Source organism: Chaetodon auriga, chromosome 6, assembly GCF_051107435.1.
Source record: "Chaetodon auriga isolate fChaAug3 chromosome 6, fChaAug3.hap1, whole genome shotgun sequence".
Taxonomy (NCBI): domain Eukaryota; kingdom Metazoa; phylum Chordata; class Actinopteri; order Chaetodontiformes; family Chaetodontidae; genus Chaetodon; species Chaetodon auriga.
In genome coordinates, this window is record NC_135079.1 from 16,755,926 (window position 1) to 16,776,901 (window position 20,976).

At 41.2% G+C, this 20,976-nt stretch overlaps 1 protein-coding gene across 1 annotated transcript in view; it reads right to left on the minus strand.

Annotated features, from left to right (window-relative positions):
- furinb (furin (paired basic amino acid cleaving enzyme) b) overlaps positions 1 to 20,976 on the minus strand; it is a 73,919-nt gene that overhangs the window by 47,351 nt on the left and 5,592 nt on the right. The window contains exon 2 of the mRNA XM_076734103.1: positions 18,802 to 19,081. Within this exon, the coding sequence (XP_076590218.1) occupies positions 18,802 to 18,978 (177 nt within the window). The 5' untranslated portion in view covers positions 18,979 to 19,081. The remainder of the gene's footprint in view (positions 1 to 18,801; positions 19,082 to 20,976) is intronic.

Here is a 20,976-nt window from a genome sequence, read left to right on the forward strand (position 1 = left end):
TTTTTAATTGGAGATTTATCCCACTGGGGTGATTCTTAAGTCTCAAATCCCTGCCTTGGTCGGAGAAATGTGCTAACCAAATTAGTAAACACCCAACTTTAACTATGCTTCACTGGAGCGTCGAATATTCATGGAGTCAAGGGAGAGCTGGATCCATTTACTTCTTGCAGTGCGCCAGCACAGCACTGGGGCTAGTTTCTCCTTGTGTTGGTCATATCAGTAATCAGCAATGGTCTGTCATTGTCCGAGGGGTAAAGGAAGCTCGGTATCTCTCCATGTCATGCTACTTTTACCATTCATTGAGCAAAAACTAAGAGACAGAGAACAACAGAGAGGAGGAAAAACAGAAGAGACAAGATGAGCGATAGATTAACACCAATTCAGACACACTGGTAAACACAATCTTTGCTAAAACCGGCCCACAAGGGGCCTCTTCCTCTTGCCATGAGGAAAAACAGGACCAGACTTCATGATGTATGAAAACAACTTAAGCAGAAAGCGAAGGATTGAGATCAAACTGGGTTAATTTTCAAGCCTTCAGGAGAAGAGTATACAGTATGCAGGCATTTTGAGCAGATGAGCAGCATCAGTGCTCTTTGGATCTAAAGAAGCTACGGAAACAAATGTGCCACCATGGTGAGTGCATCCGACAAAGAGCTAAGGCAATAAAGCGTAGCATTATGCAAATGGAGAGAGAGGCAAAAATATTGCTGGAAAGCGAATTAATAAAACCTCGCTGCAACTGGAAATCTTCTGAAATATTGAGCATGTTACAGTGTTTGGTATTCAAAGGTGTTGTGCTGTAAATGTAGAACCTGAGTGCTTTTGGCCTTTAGTTTATGCCTGGAGGCAGCGTGTCACCTTGATTGCCATGTCATAAAAATTTAAAAGCAGTTCTGATCTGAAGTGAATAGCACACACAACCAGCACTTGACTCTGCCGTGCAAAAAAACAATCCTTCTCCTTCCACTCATTTATGCTAATAGCACCCTTGTGCTCTATCGTGACTTTGTTTCAACCTGTTGTCCGCAGAGCCGTGAAACAGCAGACTTTGCCAAGGAATGAGAAGTCTGCTACTTGTTAGTACTGTAACTACAGTCCATGAAAAATCAATGTGAGGAGCACTCAAAGGGTTGTCCTATTGATTTTTCATAGACACAGATCAGTCAATCTATCAATGGTTGCAAGAGGGGAGGCATGAGCACTGAAAGAGGCGCCGTGGGTGTACAACAGCAGTGATGGACTGCTGAAAAGGAAATGTGCGAAACGTCCTCTGCCTAGTATGTGCCCTTCACTTCAAGGACTCAGCTCAGGAAAATGGAAGCTGTCAGCACCTTCAGACATACAGCGAGAAGATGCAACCCTGCTGCATGAAAAAAACAAAACCCGAGAGAGAAAAACCACATTACACTCTCACTTAAACATCACGGGGAGATGAAGAAACACCTGCGCGCACACTCACTCCTCTATATCTGTCTTCCGCTCTGTGTGTGATGAGGTCAATAAAAAAAGGACAACCCCAGCCTCCAGCTGTCCCCTCCGGCTCTCTCCTCAGACGGTGGCCTGCTTAACAGTGACGGAATTCTGCAAGACTGCTGGATTATTCATTTGAGGAGTGTAACTCAGCCCGCTGCTCTTTTCCACATCACCTATGCTGAATTCCCTGGTGCCAGAACATCCTCTGTCAGGCTCCGTCACCCTAGTTGGGGACTGAAGTAAATAGGTTCCAGTTCCATTTCCGACACGTTCAGTGCTTACATTTTATCGCTCTCCTCGTGTTGAGGCCCTTATTAAAAAATCATGCATGTCTTCCTATCTGCTCAGGTTTTCTCCTCAGTTATCAACTGTGAAAGAAGACCTGACAGATTCAGACTGCATGTGAATGCAAATGATCACATTTATCTAGAGCGCACTTTAATGAACAGCATGTATTTCAGGATATTATGGATTCCATGTTTGCAGCATTTTACTGAGGTGCTGTGATGCTTTTTACTTGGCCTGCACAGTTCAGCATTTTGGTGACTGGCCATGCACTGCAGTGGGTCGAAGGGTGCAGCAGGTTAGGTGTGTCACTGGCAATCCAGCAGCGCACTGCAATTTCAGTGTCAAGATAGTGCTGTCTGCTGCCTGTCTGCTCAGATAAGGTCAACGGCACTACGTTCACGGCGCCTCTCTATTCTCTGGTCCTTTTGTCATTTTAATAGATGGAGGCACACGCTGTATAAACCTCTCCAAAAAGCACACAAGGCCTTTTTTATTTGTGTGCCTGTTTCATTTTCATTATACATTCTTCAACCAGCAGACATATCTAATTGCAAAGAAAGAAACATATTTTGATTTAGATTATGCCAATAATGCCAACAAGACAGAGATATAATTAAAATCTGAGTCTTCTTCAAACAGTACACATCCCACAAAACACAATCATCATTTTAAATCCAATAAATCAGAAGCAGAACAATGCTACTTCCAACAGCAAACAAGGTTATTGTGCTGATTACTGTTATTCCAAATGAATACAAGTACATAGAGAGACTTTCTTAAAAAAGGTTAAGAGACATCATCTAACCTTAGCAGCGTATTTGGGCGACAGTACATTAGCGCCTGCGACTTTTCACCTCCCATGTGACAATATTACTTTGCTCCTTGCCTCATCGTCAGGATTAGCCAGGACCGTTTAAACTCCTGACACCCCTGCTGACAATATATGATAATGGGTCCTTTCTCATTCCACTTTGTTGCCATGTGTGTCCCTGGTGTGGCTCACTTGAGTGTGCAATATATGCTGCGCCTTAGCTCACAAAATTAGCAGCAGCATCTGTGTCCCTCTGAGCTACCTCAGAGGCTGCTGGGTAAGCGCACGTGTTGTCCTGGGTTTACTGGACAAGACCAGCAAAGATATGTCACTGGTTTTAATAACTGGTTTGATATAATATTTGTTAACATTCACTGTTCAGTTTTTACACTGATTTTGTCACAATTCTAGTCTGATGTTTATCTTTATTCATTAAACCGTTAACCTTATTACAGCAATTCAATATTTGAGACTTAGTCGGCACAGAAACACGTGAATTTTGTATGAGCCATTAAAGTGATTTCTCCGTATCATGTATAATACAACAAAACAGTGCTTTGAAATATAACAAAAACAAACGGATGTGATGCAAAAAGAGGACAAAGTATCTCAGCTCAGCTCAGCAGCGATGAAACAGAGCTCCACAGAGCTATACAATACACCAGAAAAAATGTAGATCCTTCACAGTGGCCTCATAGATCAAGAACAAGACTCAAGTCTGCAGTTCCCTCTGTTCGTTTCCCGAGAGGGGCCCTGGACACACTGTGCAGCGGCCATGGAACTAGCAGGGCAGGAGTGGAGGGGTGTGTGCGACTTTGAACCGGGCCTGGTTTAAATTCATGGAACATTAAGCCCCTTCCTTCAACCACAAAAGCGCAGACAGTTGAGGACATCAAATCATGGTGTCTTAAGAGTTGGAGAATTGGGATTTTTGTGTATTGGGACTCGATGAGAACCTGAAGTAACCTCTGTGAGGAAGGTGCTTTGCGGCTACACTTGAAGGGATGATGGAGCAGTTCAAATTGCAGGACCGCTATGATTCACTGCGCAAATGCTTCATTCATGTAAGCACATGAACACGTACTACGATTAATTAAATACTAATAGAGACTTAAACACTTCTGACATGACCAAACATTACCCATCTTCAGCTGAAAGGAATAACATCATCATTGTGCAGTGTTATTGTAAGTTCGCTGCCATGGAGGCGCTTACACTTCCTTAAAGGCTGTCAAAATAGTAGATACAGTATGACTGTTACATAGACATACATTTCATTCTTATTTATAGCAAGGCTTATCCATGTGTGAAACTCCCACCCATACCAGAACTGGAGCAGTGGAAGATCTTAACCGTTTGATCACTGTGGTTCAATCTGCTGTTAGCAAGGCATAAACACGGGCATGGGGCAGACAGTATTGTTGTCACACATGGTCAAGGTATTAAGCGACAAACAATGAACTAAGCTATCAAAATTCTGCCGTGGTAGTCAGCCATGGCAGGTAGGCTTTTTATAGCTTTATTCAAGGCGAAACATCCCTGCACTGTAAAGGGCAAGACATTTGCAGCCATTTCTTCTCAACACAACCCAGTGTGATCATTAGCATGCAAGCAAGGACTTACTGACTGAAAAGAGGAAAGAAAACTGAAATGATTGCAAGTGATTTAGAAAACAATTATCTGTGAGAAGGGGAAACAGAGTGCAGCCATTGTACTTTTTTCTCCTTGATTTTAGAATTTAAACATATCCTATTGCTGCAGGGCATGTAAATCTAATGCAGCACAAACAGAAAGGCTAAACTACCACTCATGTTTGCTGTGTGGGCTGTATGCATCTGTGTGGCAGCACTGAGCATATGAGAGAACAGAGCACTTATTATAAAGGACTTTTGTGCAAGGTCCCATGATAGCCTTCATAACAATGACAAATGACTGGAGCATTCTGCAAAGCTACATCATATGACTAGCACCTTTAGGACCCTTGTCTCTTACGCTTAGGACGGGAGCGTGCTGAGAAGGCTTTCTGCAGAACAGAACAAGGGATTAACATCCTGGGAACCTTTATGTTTTTTTTTAAACCTCATTTTGTTTTTCAATTTCCTCTTACACAGCCATAACAAAGATGCAGACATTTTCTGAAGGCTGGATTGAGACCGCCTGGTGCACTGTGCTGTTCATGGTCCCCCCCCCCCATCTTCCTATAACACAAAAACAATAACAATAGAGCTAGTAGCAGAGTGTCATTAGGTTTATGATGAAGAGCTGAGGAGAAGAGGTGCAGTCGTTCTTGATACATTCAGTCAATAGCTTGATAAGAAATCTTTTTCATTTAAATTCACTGCATCCCAGCGCCACTTTAAAAGGGTGGCCACATGGTGCCATGCCTGCTACGATGACAGTGACGTTTTTTCTGCACCATCTATGCTTAGATGTGGGTTCAGACATGCCATTACTCTAAGTACTCTAAGAGGTCTGTATCACAATATTCCCAGTCAGTCCTATTCTACAATATCTGAGATAATATGGCCTGCAGCCTCCATTGTAGTAATATTAGAGCACAAATGGAGGACAAATGAATGATGGGAGGAGGGGGACTTACAAAAGCTACAAGTGTAGATGTATAAGTAGACATAAATAATGCAGTCATCTTTCCCATTACAGTATAATGCAGACTTGAATTTTATAGTGCTCCCTATTCTACCCAACCTCTTAATGAGGAGGCATTTAAGTAGTGGGTGCAATACTCCTTATTATGACCAAATGGTATACATAAATAAACTTGTGTGAAGCATAAATCACAATGTGTGGAAATTGTCTTTCAGTAAAGGAAAGCAGTCTGGCTTCTGTGTACAGAAGAGAAAGTAGGTTTAGAGTCACGAGGGGTGAGCATCGCTGGTTAAGGACTGCATGTGAACGCAGACAGAAGCTTCTGCATTCAATAAACGAGCCCTATAGAGCCCATTTTCCACAGTCCCAACTTAAATTACTGTATATCTGAGACAAACTCTTTATCAAGAGCTAAGAGCCAGAAGGCTGCAAGTGCCAATTTGGACGGAAAGCCCCTGGTATGTTCTGGGTCAACTACTCCATTCTTTCATGTCAGTTGTATTTTAGAGAACACAATCTGAAGAACCCCTGCATCGTTTAAATTTTAGAGCGAACTGCTCATGCGGCACCGCACACTCGGTCTTTGCCCACAAAGGATTCAAAAGGAGAATGAAAATGGAACGAACGCTTCGAAAGTATTCTGCATTTATCCACTACTGTGAAGAGTATTCAATCCACATGGCAGGCATTCTTTTTACATTTTTCAGGCTGAGAGTGATCTGGCTGTATTACTACACACAAGTCCCATCTGTGGGTGAGGAGCTGCACGATAGCACCCATCCACCCATACATAAGAACTCTGTAATGGCTCCACATGGATCAGTAGCCACTAATTACACAGATGTTCAGAGTTTGATTTAAATACATTTTAGAAAAGAATCCATATGTAGTGTGGATATAATGATATATATATATATATATATATAGAATACAAAGGTCTATTCATTGGACCACCCACTGTCTGTTCAAGCCACATGGTAACTAATAACTTTAACTTGTATTAAAAGTGGCAATGATTTCAGTCCTGGTTGATTGGCGACACAAACTACTGTTGTACTAATGTTGAAGTCAGGCCATGATGGCCTATTTCCATCATTCTGTGAGCAAGTGTGATCTGATTTTACGCTGCGCATGACACAGTGAAACTGAAAAGAGTTGGTCTCCTTGCTGAGTAGCTGGAGGTTTGCAGCCTGTTGCCTCCAGCTCTATTTCTAACATCTCACTGTGGCTGCTCCTTCTTCCATTACTCTCTGCAATATTTCAAACTGAGCCGCAGTCAAAAAATGCTGAAAGTAAGTGTTGAATTGTTTTGTAGACAGATAGCGCTAAGTGCTAAGTTCAGTGGCAAACACATGGCAGTAGCTACTTCAAAATGACAGTCAAGTCATGCTTTGTAATGTGTAGACATGTACGTCCTTTAAAAGATGTTTATGTTGAAATAACATACAAGTAGAATATCTCTTGTATTGGTTTTCCCTCTTAAGAACATAATGCACAAAAATAGATATTCGAATGGATCAAACTGATGCGATTCTCTTTAGGGGGAATATTCAAGTGTCATTTTTGGCCAATTTTGACAGCCCTGGCTAGCATTACCACTAATTTACTGCAGCAATTTTTACAGGAACATCGAGACAGACACCAAGTTTGTAATACTGCAAGTATATAAATATTGCAGTACTTTGATCATTGGGTCATAGGCTCAATCACCACTGTGTTACCCCATTCAGGGATAGACAGTGACTTAACAGAACTCAGAATATTTGAGTTTATAATTGCAGAAATTCCAGGAAGAAGTTACCTGATAACAAACAGAGGCTGCGTCGGGGAGGCCCAGCTGCCTTCTTATTTCACCCTCACTCTGCCTTGTCTCTGCAAAATCACATCAGCCAGCAACTGACTGAGTGTCACGCTTCACAGAGGAGTCTGATATCTCCTGCCTCGTAGACCTTTTACTTCTTCATTCTGCTTTCCTAAAAAGGTCATATTTTAACTTTGTCTTACAGCAGCACAAAGCACACGCTGCTCTGCGCAACTTTTTCTGGCATCACGTCAGCTTGTCAGGCTTCTCTTTGGGATACTCTTGGACCATGGTCTCGGGTCTGGCTACGTATGACAACGAATCATTGTAGATATTTTCTGATTAGCGTTTTGCTTGATTTGTCTTTTACTTATTAATGGCAAAATGAATGCATTATTTTTCCTCCCACACAATCCCTGAAACACAGCAGAGCAGAGCAGGGAGATCAGCACACATGGCCATTTGTCTGCTCCCAGAGAAAAGTAATACTTAATGACTGACTTTTTTGCTTCTCTTACATTAAAGATGCCCTGAAGTAGAATAAAATGATGGCATGCGGGTCTGAACTGATGCACCAGTTTCTGGTGGAACATCAGAGGCAGCAGAAATAACACGCATGGTGGAAATCCATAATTGAAACGGCCTGACATGCGAAGCCCACTTCTCTTCAAAAGCAATTGTGAACAAAGAATCATTTGGTGCTTTAATGCATCAAGTTGAGCTGACTTCTTGTGTTATCTAGTGAGTTTGATGTGCATGTACCATAAGAGGGTTCCAAAGAAATATGTGCTTTGTAAGTACATAGGATAAACTTCACTCACAGCCAGTGGTCACAGTATTTTTCTGAAACTACGGGTATATTCTTCTACAATATTTCATCACTACTAGTGTGGTTTTAATCAATACCTACTCAAATTAAAAGACAAGGCCAAGTGTTATGAATGCAGTGTGGACACACCGCGAACCCCTGCTGAAATTCTGTCCAGAGCTCCCTTTTATCAACATGGACTGTCTGCTGAGCTCTGATTTACATTTCATGGGGTCTTAAAATATTCATGCCAAATTGACTGGTTGCACGTCAAAAAATAACAAGAAAAGTCCAACGCATTATACACTGGCATCCAAACAGGATATGAAGTTTAAAAAATGAAAAATGAAACACTAAATTATCAAATAAAATAAAACATTGTGAGTGATCCACAGACACAAGACATTTGGTGCAGAAAAAACTAATAACTTCTTAATAACTTGCCCCATGTCCTCAGTCACAATCAAATTACTTGTTTGTATTCTTGTAGGCTTCAGATTGCACTGGAGGAGCTGTTTCATGTTTTAGTGGAGCAGGAATAAAAAGAGGTGTTCAGGGGTTCTCCCAGCAGAATGTAATACTGGCTGAGCGCTGATCTGATCTCTCACTCTCACCTCTGGGTAACAATTTCCGCCTCACATATAACTTCATTGTTTTATTTCTAATTCTTATTTTTCAGTTATGCTCGTCTTGATACTCCGATATATTGCATTTCTAATAAAAAATTCTCAAAGCCAGGATTGGAATGCTCACAGGAAAAAGGAAAGCAGGCGAAGAGAAATGTCAACTGATTGTACTGTGTTAAGAAGGAAAAATCCACGGCTGAGCGGTGAGTAACTCTTGAACGCTGCTCGAACAGTCCTGTTGTTTGGCACGCCGAATTCTTCGAAGTTATTCGCCATGTGGAGGGCCCAAGGCTGACTCAAGGTCTGTGCATAGATTTTCTTTTTAACTCATGGGCAGGATAAAGGATGAGCTCCTAAGCTCTACAGTATGGTGGCAGTAAAAAACGCTTAGCAGGTGTGTGGATTAGCGGCTTGACACCGATTTGACTTAATAAGTCAAACTTTCATTTCGCTTCAAGAGAGATTATTATTATTTTTCTTTCTTGAAGTGATTCAATTCAATTTTGGGAAACAAATTGAAACCAAAACGGTTTCTTCCGTACTGACGACAAATAGAATAAACTAACAGTTGCACACATTACAGAAATGTGTGTACTTACGATTGCCTTAACAGGGTTTGGTGCACATTCTGCTCTGAGCAATTACAGTACATCTATTTGTGACAGTGGCAGAAGTCACCTTAGACACTAATGGCAGTAGTCTTAGCATTTTAGATTACTGTCTACATCACTGCAGCATTAGTAGCAGCAGTGATGTCAGTAGCAGTGATTGTTCCAGCTTCCGTTTTTCAATCCTGGCATTTCATTTCATTTTGATTATTGCAGTTTAAATCGTTTTACATTGATTGTTTCTAAAGCCAAAGTAATTTAATTATTTCTTTTAGCAGATCGATGCATTGAATTGGCATCATTCATAATTGATGCTTCAATGCAGTGAACGCATCATTACACACCTAAAGGAGCAATTCAGAGTTAGTGCTTCTCCAAGTGTTTCACAGAGATACTTTTAATGTCTGACAAACCTGAGATGCTGCAGCTGCACACATCTGACTGCATGCCACACAGCCTACTAAACCGTTCGTGCTGATGTTGGCTGTTACAAAAATTATTCTTATATAAAGTACACCTGAATGCTGCATAAAGTACACCTGAATGCTGCATGTACAGTACAGGCAGCACTCAGGTGTACTTTACGGAATAATTTGAATAATCTATGACAGTTACTCTAAGTACAAATGTGCAACAGACAGAGATTTGTATGAATAATGTCTCACACTAGACTTGCACACACATATATTAAGTCTGAGCTACACCTCTGATGCTGCTCACATACTAAGAAATCTCCCCCATTGCAAAGAGGGCCAAACAACTGACCAACAAAAAGAGCTCTTCAGGAGCTTGATACACTGGATCCTTACACAAGTCACAAGATCATGAAAACACATTCAGTTATTCTCAGCAGCAACTGTAATGTAAAAAAAATAACAGTGATCGGATATTAACACAGTCCCATATTGGTAGTATGTCAGTAAGTCTGGCGTCTCTGATAAAAATAGTAGTTGAGAAGCCCTGCTAGCTCAGGAGCAAAGCTAATTTTCACTTGCGATAATACCTGCTAATGAGCTGGAATTAAATGTTTTGGTGTTTTTACTCTCTCGTAATTTCCCCAAGGGCCAACAGCTACAAGCACAATTATTGCATATTTGTATATGCTGACGCAAGTGTGTGAATAAAAACACGCCTGAGCGAATGAACAGACATGCAAGCAAACAATAAACAGACAAAAACCTCCAACTGGTCTTACACATCACAATGGTATGTTCATCTAGTCACAAGTCACGACAGTATGTACAACTGGACATATATCTCACACAGGTCGGTTGTGAGAGTGAAATATTGTAGCTGAAGAGGAACACAAACTCACAAAGGGATGGCTATTGTAGCCGAGGCTGAATTACATTGTAGCTACATTCTTCCCAAAAGTCAATGCCTCACAAAAGGAAAGTCCCATCCTCAATTCACTCAAAGCCATCCAGAGTCAATAATGGGCAGATTATGAATCTGAGTAGTCTTTAAAAAGACCCCCTGAAGAAAAGAGACTTGAATGAAAGCAGACAATGCACACACATGGCTAACTCCGTATCTCAGAGGAACAGAGAGCAGTCTGATAGACTTTATCCTTTTCCACAGACTTGATCTATACCATCTGGCCTTTGAGTCATTCGACCATCCTTTCTATGCAAACAACATCCCTCTTTTTAACCTTCTTTCTTTTCCGGTCCAAAGGCCGACTGCAAACTTCAATGGGCTGCAGCAGGTGTAACCAGAGTCAGAGTTTTATAGGTCAAAGATTTTTTTTAGTTACAAGACATATTTTTGAGTACCTTTTGAGTAATGATTTCTCCAGATCTCTGGCAGAGCACCAACCCATTTCTAGGAGACATTTTTGGAAACAGCTAAAAGGTCTGTGGCTGCAGGCTCCATATAATGAAGTGGTGCATTTAAATGAGAGACAGCTCTGGGACGAGGAGGTACACTTCACTTAGATCAGTAAACACTGAAATAAAGTAGAAGCTAGAGGATGAGGAACGGGAGAAGAACAACTAAAAGAGGGGAAAGAGAGCACAGAGGAAAGAAAGTTGGGAGGAGAAGAAGAGATACTGACGAGAGACTAGACCTGCAAATATTGGAAGTTTTAAGAGAGGAAGAGATTACGGAGGGTAGGAGGTCAAAATGGCAGGGAGGAACAAAGGGAAATGAGAAGATTGTAACATTTCTCAGTGGGTTTTATTGGATTGTGGTAGTGAGAATAATGTAGGTATAAAACACATTATATACCTGCGACAAAAGAAAGAAAGAAGGCAAACTTCACTTTATTTTTTAAATGCCAAGTCGCCTTGAGATGTAGGAAAATGCATGATGTTGTATTGCCAACAAAAAATAACCCCTTCTCCCAACCCTGTAGTCAATCTACTGGAAATAATATGCTGGCAATTTTCTCCATGGCAACCTAATGCCAGAACAAGCTGTAGATTGGTGTGCCAGCAGGCAGACAGTCACAAGGGCTTCACAGAATGTCTCTGAGTCAGTGGGCAGGAGCAGAAGGTTCCACCAAATTCTTAGATAACTAACCATCACAAAAATAAATACAGAGAGACAGAAGGGAAGAGAGAGAGGGAGAGAGAGAGAGAGAGAGAGAGAGAGAGAGAGAGAGAGAGAGAGAGAGAGAGACAGAAGCAACAACCAAAGAAGATGTGAGGTGAAAGAAATTAACTGTGCATTACATGCTGTGTTCAACACTTATCAAGGCGCCTTGCCACTCATTTGAAAATGTCAAATAAATGGTAAATAGATTCTGAACCAGTCCTTTCAAGAAAAGTATTACTTCCATGTTAATGTCTGCATGTTGAAAGGGGATTAAAAAGCATTACATCTCAGGGTGATACACATTCACAACTTCTGCTCGATCTTTCGAATCTGATAATTCAAATTTCTTGAAAAGACTGAGAATGAGGCAGCATCTGGCCGTGAAGAAAAAGCTGTGCATAAATAATAAAAGAGAACTTTTTGTTCAAAATTCTCACCGGACACAGATATCAACAGTTCATGCATTTTTCCACTATTGATTTACAAACAAGGCTCTGCAGCTTTTTCAACACAAGACTGAAATTACAAAATTCAAGTTCTGACTAAAATGAGCATTCAAGTTCACTGCCATTTCAATTTGACACAGTATTCACAGATTCAGATTCAGTTGTGTGGTACAATAAAGCACATGCAAGTGATGCTACTATTAAATGGACTGTGTTTTGGGTGAGAAATGACTACCAGAGCGAGAAAAAAAGGAGTACGAAAGAAAAAAGATGTGAATCAGGAAGTGAATCAGGGCAATGTTTGTCAATCAATCCGTATAAATATTAATGCTTTGAATTAATAATGACAAACACACTAACAGTATATTACCCAACAAGCTGAAAATGTAAACACAGTCACACTCAGAGCAACGCTGCATATTGCACATTTCTTAGCTCCACTTAGGGTTACAAAATTCCAGAAATATTCATTTTTGTTTATGGGAATTTGTGGGAAACAGGAATAAAATGGAACTACAGGGACTTTTTGCTGAGGCTGTATTTCACATGTAATATGGAGACAGAAACACACCTTTCACCATATCATAAGCAGACATTATTGAAAACCCATCAAAAAGAAATAAAGAAACAACAATTTAGTTGAGTTGAACTTAAATTAAATAAGTGGACTCACTGAACAAGAATGTAGAGAAATACATGTATACATGTGTACTCCTGCAAACTCAATTAGCATGCTCAATCAAGCTACATCCCACATGGTAACAGCTAGCTAGCAAAAAGGGGCAGAAGGTGTTCACAAGTTAGAAACTGTGTATTTTGCTTTAGGCTATTATCTGTTGGTTCACTGAAATATCAGAAAAAAAAATCAAATATATTCAGTCCAGTAAATAATCAAGTTTTGATTGAAAGCCTGTAGTCGTTTGGCTCAGACAGTGCAGTCGTGTTGGCAGTAGTGTGGGCTGTACATGTGATGGAAGAATGCACTGTGCAAGCAGGGGGTTGCAATTTTACTAAATTCCTATTTAATAAGATGCTGAATAGTTATCTGTACATGTGATGGAAGAGTGTGCTGCCGAATGCCGAAAATGGTTATAATTCAATCATGAAAACAACCAAAAACAACCAATACATGTCATGTGCATTTCCCCCTCAAAAGGTTCACTGTTAAAAGGTGTATTTTTTTTTGTTAAATTTGTGTAAAATCTGCAAAATTCCTGACTTAATTTTTCTGAAGAAGAAATTTTCTGACCCTTTGCAAGCCTAGGTTACTACCCGCCAGCGTTTCCAAGTGCTATTGTTGCTGACAACAGGTTTGCTTGCCATTTTCCTCAGAGCCCAGCACCCAGCAAAACCACAGGATACACGGCATTTGTTTCCAAGATTCTGTGAAGAATCGATCAACACCACTTTGGAAATAAGAGAAAAGAAGAATGATGTTCAGTGAAATTGTCGTAATCTTATATCGATTAATAACATAGTTTTGAGTGCAAACAAGTATCTACGGCAGAGGTTTGCTTATGGGGGGGATTATGAGTCCATATATGTCAGTTTATCGTCACAGGTGACTTCAAATTGAGCTCTTTACCGCTCATCTTTGTCCTACTTTGTCTAAGGCTCCACTTTTTTCACAATTTTGTTTTGATTCGTTTTTTCAATCCTCTCAGTCTGACTCAGTGACATGAAGAAGTTATCTAAAACAAATAACAAAGGATGTCAAAGATTTATTCTAACTGGCTTGAATTCCATGCTCAGTCAGGAACTTGAAATTTGAATGCTTGTTTACATTGGAGATCAGACAATGTGAGACGAATCAGTTCTAGAAGATCTAAAAAAGACAGAATTTTGACATCTCCAAAGCAAATATTCATTGCGGTGACAAAGTGTTTACCCATAAAATAATGAATAAAGAACAAAAGGGAAACAGACAGGCAGATCGTTCTGTAAATTACTTGGGGACGACAGTGAGACAGAGCAAAAAAAAAAAAAAGCTAAGGATTCTGCTGTGAGAGAATTTTACTCTTTCTTACAATAATCTCCTGGTACCATTATAATATATTAGCACCTCCGCAGACTCTTTCTATTGAGATTCGTTAGTGCCAACGGCAGACTTCACAGCATTTATTCAGAGAGACACTCCCTTCCATTGAAAGTCCTGTGGGAAATAGAAGACAGAAAATACTGCAGGTGCAGTCACTGCCTGCCTGTGTGCTGCAGAACAGTGCAGTATGGGTTTAGGAGTGGAACTGGAGTGCTGAAGTGTGAGGATATGAACATCTCTGTGCAGGTATACACTGGAGAGAAAACAACAGTTAGAGACTGAAATTGAGAACCAGCAATACTTTGATGTTCCTTTTAACAAACTATTACCTTAAAATGAGGACAAAAACATCAGCAAGCCAAGCAAACGAAGAGAGGAACACAAATGCCTTCCGATTGCATTGAAGCCAAATGGAAGCAAGATAAAAGCAATGACAATGTGACATAATCAGTCGTACAGAGCTTGCTTTACAAATGACATTCGAATATAAAATAATCAAACTCTCCTCACTCACGGAGCAAACTGTCCATGTAAAATCTTAAAAGCATATGCGTCATTTCTTATGCAATAAAACAAGAAGTCAGTCCTGACGTGCAGTGATCATCTCAGAAAGCCACCAGATAAATAGCCCAGGGAGACAGAGAGAGGGAGCGAGCGGGAGTAAGATGTGGGTCATGTATTTATTTCGTTACATTTCATGCCAACACAGCTCATTTGAATTGAATTGAATTGGCCAAGAGAGATGGCGATACAGGAGGAATTGGCCAGTAGGCTGGTGCATCACATAGTTGGCAAGGTATCATGTGCAGAGTAATGGACAATGGCCTCGGAGTGTATTACATTCTACCTAGCTGAGGGCGGGTATGTGTTTGTGTTTGTTTGGGGCTGTGATGGTATGAAATTGGGAAACAGTGGTCGGAAAAAACGATTGCAGCAGGAATATTGGATTTTGAAGTAATACTGTAGCACAATCAGCTGACACAAGATGACTGCAATAAAAAACTTGCTCACGACCTGGAAATGACCTGTTACCTCTGCAACACACAAGCCAGTGGAGGGCCTTCCTGCAGTTTCTGCAGTAGGTTGAGCCCCAGGGTTGGAAATTAGCAACTGCCTCCGGCCAAATGCAGAGTGAATTTGTGAAGTGGTGGCTGAATTTGACCAACCGACCAGTCATAGTGGTGTGTAAACAAAGGGGACATTTAACAAACGACTGAATTATTCTGTGAAAAAGTCAACTGAATTGTCAGGTGCATAGTTGTACTGGCCATTGGGAGCACCAGGAGAAATCCCGCTGGGCTGAGTTGACAACAAATCACCTTTGCTGCCACTACCAGTCAATCATCTGAGTGTAGTGCGCCTGAAGGCACCAGCGGGAGAGATACCAGTGATACCAGTCCTACTGCCAGTCAAGACTTCGATAAATGTTAAAGAAAAGTTACTTACACAAATAGTATGATTACAAAATGGTGTCTGGTAGAATATAGAATCCACAATCCAAAAAGTTCATTGCCAACACTGCAGAGGCTGCTGGAGCAGACGGAGAAGTTGGATAACAAAACCTGCATGCTGTTTATTTCACATTACACTACAGCCACATTTTGAATTTGAGTTTGAGAATTAGCTATAAATAGAAAGAGACCGAGAGACCCAGATGGAGAGATGCAGCGAGAGAGATGGAAAGATGTAGAGACACAGAGAGGCTCTGGCATTAGACGTCTATTCCACGGAGCGGGGTAATTCAGTCTGTCAACGCCCACAGAGCCTGCCCATCCACATAAAAACAATGATTGTGACTCTGCTCACCAACAACACAACATGACATTTAGCTCTAAACCCTGGTCTGGTGCTCCCACGCAGGCACAAAAGCATTATTGGAAAAAACAAAACATGAACAGATTACAGAGAAACAGATATAAAACGCCTTGTGACAACTTGTAAAATGCTGATAAACACTCGGAAGTCTTGATGACATTTACACTTAAACCCTGGTGCTGAATACACACACACACACACACACACACACACACACACACACACACACACACACACACACACACACACACACACCCGCCCAAGCATGCTTTCTTCCCCTCGCATCCACTGAAATAAAATGAAGCTGAAACATAATGAGTGAATCTGCAAATACATAAGGACAGACCAAGACAATAAGGCATTTCTGAGCACTGCAGTGAACAAATAATCAGTTAGGTGATGATCCCATAATCACATTAGAGATCAAAATCCCATTACTGCCTGATAATACATCAGCCTCCTCGCTCTCTTCAAGCACCCTGTACACAACCACCAAGGATGATGGAAAGATGACTGAGTCATTCCCCCTGTAAGCCCCCTGCCCTACAAACCCTCGCCTAACACGTACCCTCACATAACCCACACTGCACTGTCAGAGCACAGCGCATACTGTGGATCACTCTTCTCTCATTGCACCCACTCAGGGAAAAGAGACGAAAATAAAACTTATTTGGGTGCCTCTGTGAAACAATGACTGAAGATGTACTCCCACAAAATCTAATTCCAGACAGTGGATAATACTAAATTTCACCCTCCCAGTCATCCAGCACTCATGCTTTTCGGTTCCTAATACCATACTCCATTAAATATCTTCCTTTTTTTTCTCTTTCCTTTCTTTTTTTTTTTTTTGTAGTATCTCCCACACGTCCTCACAGCCATCTTGCTATCACCACATGTCTCGCTTCTACTCCTTCTCCAATGGGAAATTGGAAATTGTCAATTACCTCAATTCTTTCTACTCTCTTTCCTACTTTCTTTTTGTTATGCTCTCTAAACATCTTTCTCCACCGCTGAAAGATCTGCCTCTCGCATCAAAACTGCCAAAAGAAGCACCACTTCTCATCTCAAATCAATCTGTAAAGGAGACAGACATCTTGTAGGCCGTGGTGTCGTGCACTCAGAACCACAGGACAGTACGCGGGTGCTTTCAGGACCCACCTAGTGAAATGGGGCAACAACTCGTCTTTCATGCTCCGGGACCTGAACGGCTTAATGTCACATGCACTAAAATGACAGGTTGTCATACGGCATCAGAGATTCAGTTACAGACAGCCATCATAAAGGACTCCTCCTTGTGACTCCTTCAAGCTCTACTCCTTTGACAAAGTCACTATTTAACAGAAGAAAAATAAAGCTATACATCTCCCCATTAATCTACCGGTTTAATGGAGAGAATAGAGATTGAAGATGTCTTCTCTGGTTGGGTGAAATGAGGGAAGGAGAGATAAACAGGAGAAAGAAAGCCATAAAAGTTTTTTTTTTCCAGGAAAGCGATCACATATGGGGGATATGAGGGAAAGAACTGTCTTGTCTGAAGGAAGACAGACTTTTTTCCTTGCTACATAGCACTGTGTCCCTGGGTGATTGTCTAGAATATATATGTGTTTTCTGTGAGCAGAATATTGAACATTTCATTTTACCACTAAGGCTAGCGATTGATTCACTATGTAGAATTCACAAAAGCAATTAGGAGTAAAAGTCTGTTAGGGGCCATTATGCTTAATGTATGCTTTTTTTTTTTCACTCCGCACTACAATAGTTTTAGACTGTTGGAACAACTGCAGCAATCCAGATCAATACTAAATGGACTCCAGAGTTAAGTAGAATGTAAGTCCCTTAGACAAGCTCTGTGTTGAGTCACATGGATGCAATTTAATATAATGGGGTGGACAATAAACAGCATTTAATAACGCCACACATCTAATATCGTCCAGTTTGTCGTAAACCCATGTGACAACTGTTCACTATGATAACGGGGAGTCTAAAAACATCTGGCTTTGCACTCCAGACAAAGCTCCGTCATTGACAAAATAAAGAAAGCAAAGATAAGCCAGAATTAATTTTGCAAACCTCTCTTTCAGAAAATCCTCTTTATTTGAGGTGGGGGGAAGCGGGGTGGGAATATGCAGAACCTCCTACGCATATTCCTAAGAAGTAATCCAGAAGGCTGTTCACTGGCGTGTGTAACACTCAGGCAGCTCCACAAAGACGCATGCAAATGAAGTTAAGTCTCAAGTGGAGCAACAGGGGAAGAGGGGACCAAATAGCGACTCACTGTCAACTGCTGAGCACAAATATGGAAAAGCTTAGCCTTTGAAGCATTTTGCTATTCAAGGGACCTAACACACCACTGAAGGAACAATAAGTCACTACTACTTCTCCCTCTCCCCCCTCCTATTCTGATTATTGTTTTTCTTTGCCCTATCTGCAAACTGCATGACACAACAGTCCATTTAATTAAAATGACTTGCCAATCCCCCCCAAAAACCCAGAAGCTAAAGTGGTAGCAATAAAATTAAACTACCTACATGATAATTAAATATAACAACCTTCCTTGAGACCCTGAAATAACAGCCTTATTATTCCTGTCTATTCCTAACACTTCTCAGTAAACACAACTGTCTGCCAGTGTGTTAGGAAGTCGTGCATGCCCCACTTTAAGCTACTAGAAGTGGAGGAGGCCACACTTTTGCAATCAGCTGCACAAACAGGATTGCCTGGAGGTGTCATGCCAGGCTCTCTGATGCTCGGCTTTGATGTACAACAGTTTTGTAACATTGATGTGCACCTACAAGCTGTCTCACGTGGAGTGATATAGATAGTTGAGTCTGAGAGACACCTCTTAAGTGTGTGCACACTCATGCGTTCAGACACACACACACACACACACACACACACACACACACACACACACACAGTATACTGTAAGCTGAACTTACATTGCCATGGTTGATGAAACCATGTTCCCTGGCGATGCGGTCAGCCTCCTCCGGCCCCCCATCAATCTGGACAGCCCAAGCGTTGGTGTAGACCTCTGCAGCATCAATCCATTTCCGTTCTGCTATCAGGAGGACAAGGACTGTCCATAAGTGCAGCAGCGCCACCCTGGCATCCATGAAAAGGAGGACACTTCACAGGGCAGTCTATCCGTCCGTCTGTCACTGCCTCCCAGACAGAGTGGGGCTGCTCTACCTTACAGCAGCAAAGTAGAACAGTGGCCTGGAGATGAGAGGACAGAGCCAGCTATAAACACAAACATGGCCTTCTTAACTGGGTCACTCTTGGGCCTGAATTACCTACTGCAGATAGCGTTCAGAAAACAAAGCCAAAACTGCAGCAAAAATAAACAGCACACCCACAGACCTTATCATGCATCATACTTAGCTCACTGTCAACTGTCAAACCCAGAGAAAAAAAATGTCTTCATAAATGTGCAATGCATTAATATCAGGTCAAAATACAAGACAACAGCTCTGCCAAAAATGGAATTATTTTTCAATCCTCCCTCATCTTTTTCAGACCTGAAATGGTAATATATGATAATGATATACGGTAGGCATGTTGCTGCAATACAGGACGAGCTCCAAGCAAACCAATATACAGCAACTTGTGGCAAGGCGTCTGAGGGAGAGGACATTTAAATGCTCACTCAGATGCTGCTCTAAATTTGCGATATTCCAAAATTTTACTTCAACCAGCTCCTTATTAGGTCTAAGAAGGTACCGTGCAACATATGGTAGCTTAAGAGTAAAAAATAAGTGTGATAAAAACTACCGTTATTTGAGCAAAGTTCAAATGAAACAGATTTTCACACGGGAACATTCTGTGGGTTTTTGATTTGTAGCTCTTTGAGTCGCAGGAAAGGAGGCTCTAAGTCACACATAAAAAGGAAGCATGGTAAGTTAACCACCTCCGAGTGAGAAGAAAGATGATAAGGTGTGGGAATCGGCTAAGTACATCAGTTCATCCTAAGAAAGATGAAGAGGAGGGAGGTGATGCAGGCTTAAATAGCTGTCCAGTCTCACTGCTGATCCAAATAACATTGCATCGAACTGCCATCCAGTGAATCAATCCCTGCTCCAAAATGAACTGATGTGAAAAAAGTCACTGTAAGTGTCTCAACTAAGCCTTTTTGAACTGAACAAATTCAAGCCTGCTATGTTCATTTATGACTTTTTTATTTTTTTCTTGGAGAAAGTAGAACCATTCTTAGCAGGAACAGAAACTAAATTAGAATGCAGGAAAATAACCGAGCACAGGGACTGGATGTTCTGGACATTTTTGTTTTTTTTTAAACATGGCAATGATGGTAAGTCAATCAGTCAGTCCATCTGTCTGTCCAACACTAGCTTACCATGGAACAACATATCTTGACAACTACTAGCTACAGATGGTGGAAATAGAAGAAAAAACACAACATGAAGTCCCTTAGTAAGGTCTCTAGAATAACGTCAGTGTACCTGGGCAAAGACTTGAATCTGACGGAGATGGATGGGACTATCTACCACACCCAAACTCTGCCACAGGTATTTAGTTCAGCTGAGTATTGGTAACCATGAAGCCTCCCTAGAAAATATCATCTAGTGTCCTAAATGCTGTTGATATTCATTGATTATTGAATCCTAATGTTTGGGTGACCACCAGGCCAAAGTTAGGCCTGAATATATCAGTACTGATGGGCAATGAAAATGATTGAACAGATCCATGCTCCCTGTAAGATGGTGCCTTTCCTTTGAGAACTAAATGAAATTTTCACTTGCTTCGACCTTTTGTTATACTGTCTGCTGTCAAGATATCTCATGATCTAGCAGGCAGACTCTCATGATCTTTGCTCAGCAGTTTTAGGCTCCCAAGGAGATAAACCCTTTTTCATTCTACAGACCATGTGGTCTCTCCCCGATGGCCACCCTCAGGATAAATTTAACATTTTGTCCCCACTCCCTTAAGGCTGTGAGAGCAGCATAATCATTAGTGTGGTGCTCATTCTGTCAAACAGTTTCAAATTGGGGAGCATAATGAACATCGCAAGCTTTAGGGGCTGCTATGAGGCTTCCGACTTTCAGTCTTGTTAATGGCTTTTTGAAAAACAACAGAAGCCTATGTCTTCTGCAAGG